The sequence below is a fragment of the Buceros rhinoceros genome, unplaced genomic scaffold, assembly GCF_000710305.1.
Source record: "Buceros rhinoceros silvestris isolate BGI_N320 unplaced genomic scaffold, ASM71030v1 scaffold18542, whole genome shotgun sequence".
Taxonomy (NCBI): domain Eukaryota; kingdom Metazoa; phylum Chordata; class Aves; order Bucerotiformes; family Bucerotidae; genus Buceros; species Buceros rhinoceros.
In genome coordinates this window covers 23,450-27,823 of record NW_010398508.1, presented here as the reverse complement: position 1 = coordinate 27,823, position 4,374 = coordinate 23,450, and the positions used below count along the sequence as shown (strand labels likewise).

Sequence of the window (4,374 nt, the reverse complement as noted above, 5' to 3'; positions counted from 1 at the left end):
GTTTTTAAGTTAGCTAATCAGGTCGTACTTCTGCTCACATGACTGATGTATGTCGAGCTGCAAAAATACAGGCTCACCACATAAATGATAAATATCCTGCTGCTGTAAGGAAGCTGTAGGTTTGTTCTTTGGGTTTTGTTTTTGTTTTTTGGTTTGGTTTGGTTTTTTTGAGGGGGAACTGCAGCAAAAACCTCTGAATTAATGACCCTTTCATGGAATATGTCAATCGAGAAAGCGTGCCTCAATTTGCCAGATTCTTTGATCTTTACCTATGATTCTTTGATCTTGACCTATGGTAGTTGAACTAAAAAAAAAAAGATACTTTATTCCCCTTTAGCTGCGTTTCCCCACCCTTATGAGTTATAGTAAATGTTTTTAGAAAATTACCACGAAGTGAGAAAGGTTCTTTGGTTCTTATGTAGATTCATTGATGGTGGTGCTCTCTTCTTTGGAGGTAATGATGGTGCCTGCCATCCTTCAGAGAAATGTTTGTTCATGATCTCTCCTTCTTGCTTAGTAATTTAAATAACAGCAGCTCTGAAGTTGCAGTCAGGAGGGGGGAGTTAAAGCACTATGTTAAAAATTCTTGTTAAAGTTGTAGCTTTATTTGTGTTTTTGAAGCTATTATGAGGGAACACTCTGTTACAGCTCCTGGGTAGATGAACTGAAGTCTTTAATCTCAGTTTTCCCATTTAATGATACCTGATGCTGTCTCTTCTTGTAAAACAAAAAAAAACCCAAAACCACCAAACCCCCAGATAAACCCAATCAAACAAAAAACCCCCAACCAATTTTTTACTTTTTCCAGGTTCTGTCTTTGTTCCAGAGAATATTACATTCTGCAGGAGTAGTTACAAAGAAACTGCAATTAACGTTGTTAAAGAAACAATTACAAGAATGATGGGCTCCTCGTAATAATACATCTGAAATACGGGTTGTGCCAGAATCCTTTGTGTGATCTTTTGATCACAACAGAGCTGTTCCCTTCTGAGTGACTGAGAAAAGGGGGAGAGTGTCTTGAGCGTGTGTGTCGATGTTGTCACAGATTCCTTTCAGGGTGGAAATCACTGTTGCTTTTCTCGTGCCCTTGATTGGATGTTTTAAAGTTTCTTACTTAAAAAGCTCTTGTCTCAGCAATATTAACCCTTTCTTTGACTCTTTCTTTCAGAGATGTGGTACTGGGTTTTCCTCTGGGCTCTCTTCTCCTCTCTCTTTGTCCATGGTGCTGTGGGAGTATTAATGTTTGTGATGCTGCAGAGGCATAGGCAGGGGAGGCTGATCTCTGTCATTCTGGTCAGCATTGGATTTCTGGGTTCTGTAACTGGAGCAATGATAACCAGTAAGTCTGTCTCTTCGTTTTCTTTCTTATTTTACAACAAACTTCTAAAAAAAAAAAAAACCCAACATTTTCTTTGTGATTTGTTAATCGTTTATTAAGGATTTTGCCTTAGTTGTAGCTATCCTAACGATAACGACAGCTGAGCTGCTTTCTATCGTGTAAAGATAAAACTACTCTAAATTCTCAGAGGGGTGCAGAAATCATCCTGCTTGTTCTGTTTAGAAACGCTGGGTGCCAACCTCTTCAAAAAGCTGTTTAAAAGGTGTCAGCTCGGCAGGTAACATCAGGAAGAGCAGTCCTGTCCTAACATGCTCTTTGCAGATGTTTTTTATCAAAGGTTTATGACCAAGATCCCCTCTGAGTACCCTTAAAGCCATGATTTTCTTTTGGGCATGAGGTCCTGATTCCATCGGTTGCATGGCTCAATTCCTCCTCGTTTCCTTGGGCCTGTTGGAGGGTGTGAAGTTGCACCTTGATACGACGTTGCTCTTTTAAGAAGTAAAGGTGCAGTGTAGGTAGCGATTTGCGGTGAAGAAAAGTCATTTGTTTGGAGAAGTAACATTTGGCTCATGGAGTTGAAAGAACTTTCCAGTCTTAGCTTGGCCATAATGTTCCTTTCTACTTTATTTGGGGCAGGGAGGAAAGAGGGAGGAAGGCAATTGGACTGTTTTATTGTTTAAACTAAGCTGTGCTGTTGTTCTAGGTAAATGCTCTTTGGCCAGGGCATCTGTGAGAGTTTCTCATGGTGTCAGCCTAGTGCCTGCCTTGCCGGAGACGTAGACATTTTTATTGATGTCTTGACATTGTATCCACAGATAAGATGGTACGCGTTTTTCTGGTAAAGCTTCACAGAGCTACAGTTACAACCTCTTAAAATAGGAACATGGTGGGGTTTCTGTCAGGAAGGAAACAAGGCCGTATGACCTGGTTTTCCAGCTTTCCAAGCGAAGCTGATGAATGTGCTTCGTAGCTGCTCGCAGTTTTACTGTTGTTGTCTTCTCCCTGCCCACACAATCACTATTAATCCACGCTTTGGACTCAGTCAATTCTTAGAGGGTTATTTTTTTTCTACAGTGTTTTCAAATTAGCAGAAGTCAAACATGTAAAAAAAAAAAAAAACCAAACTTTGAAGATGTCTTGAGGGAAACAGTAAGATTCAGTTTTCTTAAACTTATGTTGAAGAAATTAATCTGGGTCAGTTGGGAAAATCGTTCAGAAAGGACATGAAGTCATACAGTGTTTGGTGATGATCTGTAAACAGCTGATGCACAGTCGCAGTCAATTTGTCACATATTTCATCCTGGGCTTTTTCTGTGATTTGATCATTGGTTCGTTTTTTGTGATTCTCAGGTGCTGCAGTAGCTGGAATTTACAGAGTCGCAGGAAAGAATATGGCTCCCTTGGAAGCTCTTGTCTTTGGTGTCGGACAGACAGTACTGACATTAATTATCTCATTCTCAAGAATTCTCGCAACACTTTGAGACTGATGTCCCTTCTGGGGGAAAAAAAAAAAGCCCCAAGCTGCTAGTTTAAAGAAATCTTTAATGTGAAGAGAAGCTTCCTGAAAGTGGATTCACCAGCTTAAGAACTGGAGTTCCAGTGCAAGGGAAGGGAAGCGATGTGGAACGCGCACTACAAATCCAGAGGTTCAGTCAAATGAATCGACTGTCCCGTAGCGTCGGAGCGGCTGTACTCCTGCGCTGTGCCTCACGTGCCTGCGAGGTGCGATCCACGGCGTGAAACTGAGAGGAAGCACCTTGACGAGCCGCCGGTCAGGTTAACGCGCAGCAGAGGGATCGTCGTTCTTGGCAGTGTTGTAATAAAATAAAGGGACGCTCCTGAAAATTGCTGCATGTGCCAAACTTGGAGTTGAGTTCTTCACTGTTGGCTGGGTAAGCTTTGAAATTGGAATTAGAGAATGCTGCGAGCATGTGCTCTATTCAAAATCAGGTAAAATGACAAAAATTTGGATTAGTGGAATCTCTTTGAATGCTGAATGTTCTTATCCAGCCTTCAAAATGACTGTTGGGTCTGTTTCAAAGCATAGATGAATTTTGGTGGGTTTTAAGCACCTCAGCTTTAGGAAACCTCAGCTTTAAGAATTAGTGCTGTGTGTCGAGTGGCTCGTGGCAGTGTTCTGAAGAAATCGTTAGTTTAAGGAGACTGCATGGGGGTTACTAAGTACAATCTGTTGCGTGTGCACAAATCTTAAATGGGTTTTTTCCTTGAAATTGTTTTGTCTTAAACGTACAGGTGGTTACCAGCTCTCCTGAAAACCTCAGGAAGACTGCTCCTGGCAAATCGACTGTCTGTTGAAGCACTGATAGGGCTCTTAACCCTGCACTCATCCTTTAAAGAACACACAAATATCACAGACTTTGAGAGACACACCTCTGGGGGAACAGAAAGGGATAAAAATCTGGTATACTGGTTTTCTACCAACCTAAAAGAGGTTAATAAAAGAGTTCCTGTACTTCAGAAGGTTGGAGGAGGTGGGGCAGTGCTAATGTATTTACTACCTGGTTTCTGAACCCTTTGTATCTTTGGAAGCAGTAAGGTACCTGGAACTTTGGAATACTTCGCTTTCAGTAGAGTTTGTGCTTTTCTAGTTTAAAAGGGTTGGTAGTGTTGTGCATGTGAAATGTCTTAAAGTGAGTGTTTTGGAGTGAATAGAAATTTTAAGTCTCACTATTTGTTTATGAAATGCAAAATTTAAAGGGCACAAAGTTCCGTGTGAGGAATAAGGATTCTTTTACGCCTTTCCTCCACTGAATGCTTTTCAGCAGTCAGCTTTGCTGACAGCAAAAGTAAATTGCTCAAAGGTTTTACTCTTAAGATGTCAAAAAGACTTTCAGGACTGTTGAGACCACTGGCACCTGCTGCACAGCTAAAAGAATTATGGTTAAAAAGTGCTTTACAGTCCAGCCCTATTGCTTAGTGCTTCAGAGTGGTACAGCGAATTAACCTGTCTGCCTTTATTTGACTCCACATACGCTGTTTGCTTTGCTTTGAAACGCTAGGGATGCTAATGGTAT

At 41.1% G+C, this 4,374-nt stretch overlaps 1 protein-coding gene across 1 annotated transcript; it reads left to right on the top strand.

The window, feature by feature from the left end:
• Positions 1–1,170: 1,170 nt before the first annotated feature.
• TMEM170B (transmembrane protein 170B) lies at positions 1,171–2,820 on the top strand. The gene is made up of 2 exons (XM_010131140.1): positions 1,171–1,339; positions 2,690–2,820. The coding sequence occupies exons 1-2, from the start codon at positions 1,171–1,173 to the stop codon at positions 2,818–2,820; spliced, it is 300 nt and encodes a 99-aa protein (XP_010129442.1).
• The last annotated feature ends 1,554 nt before the right edge of the window (positions 2,821–4,374 follow it).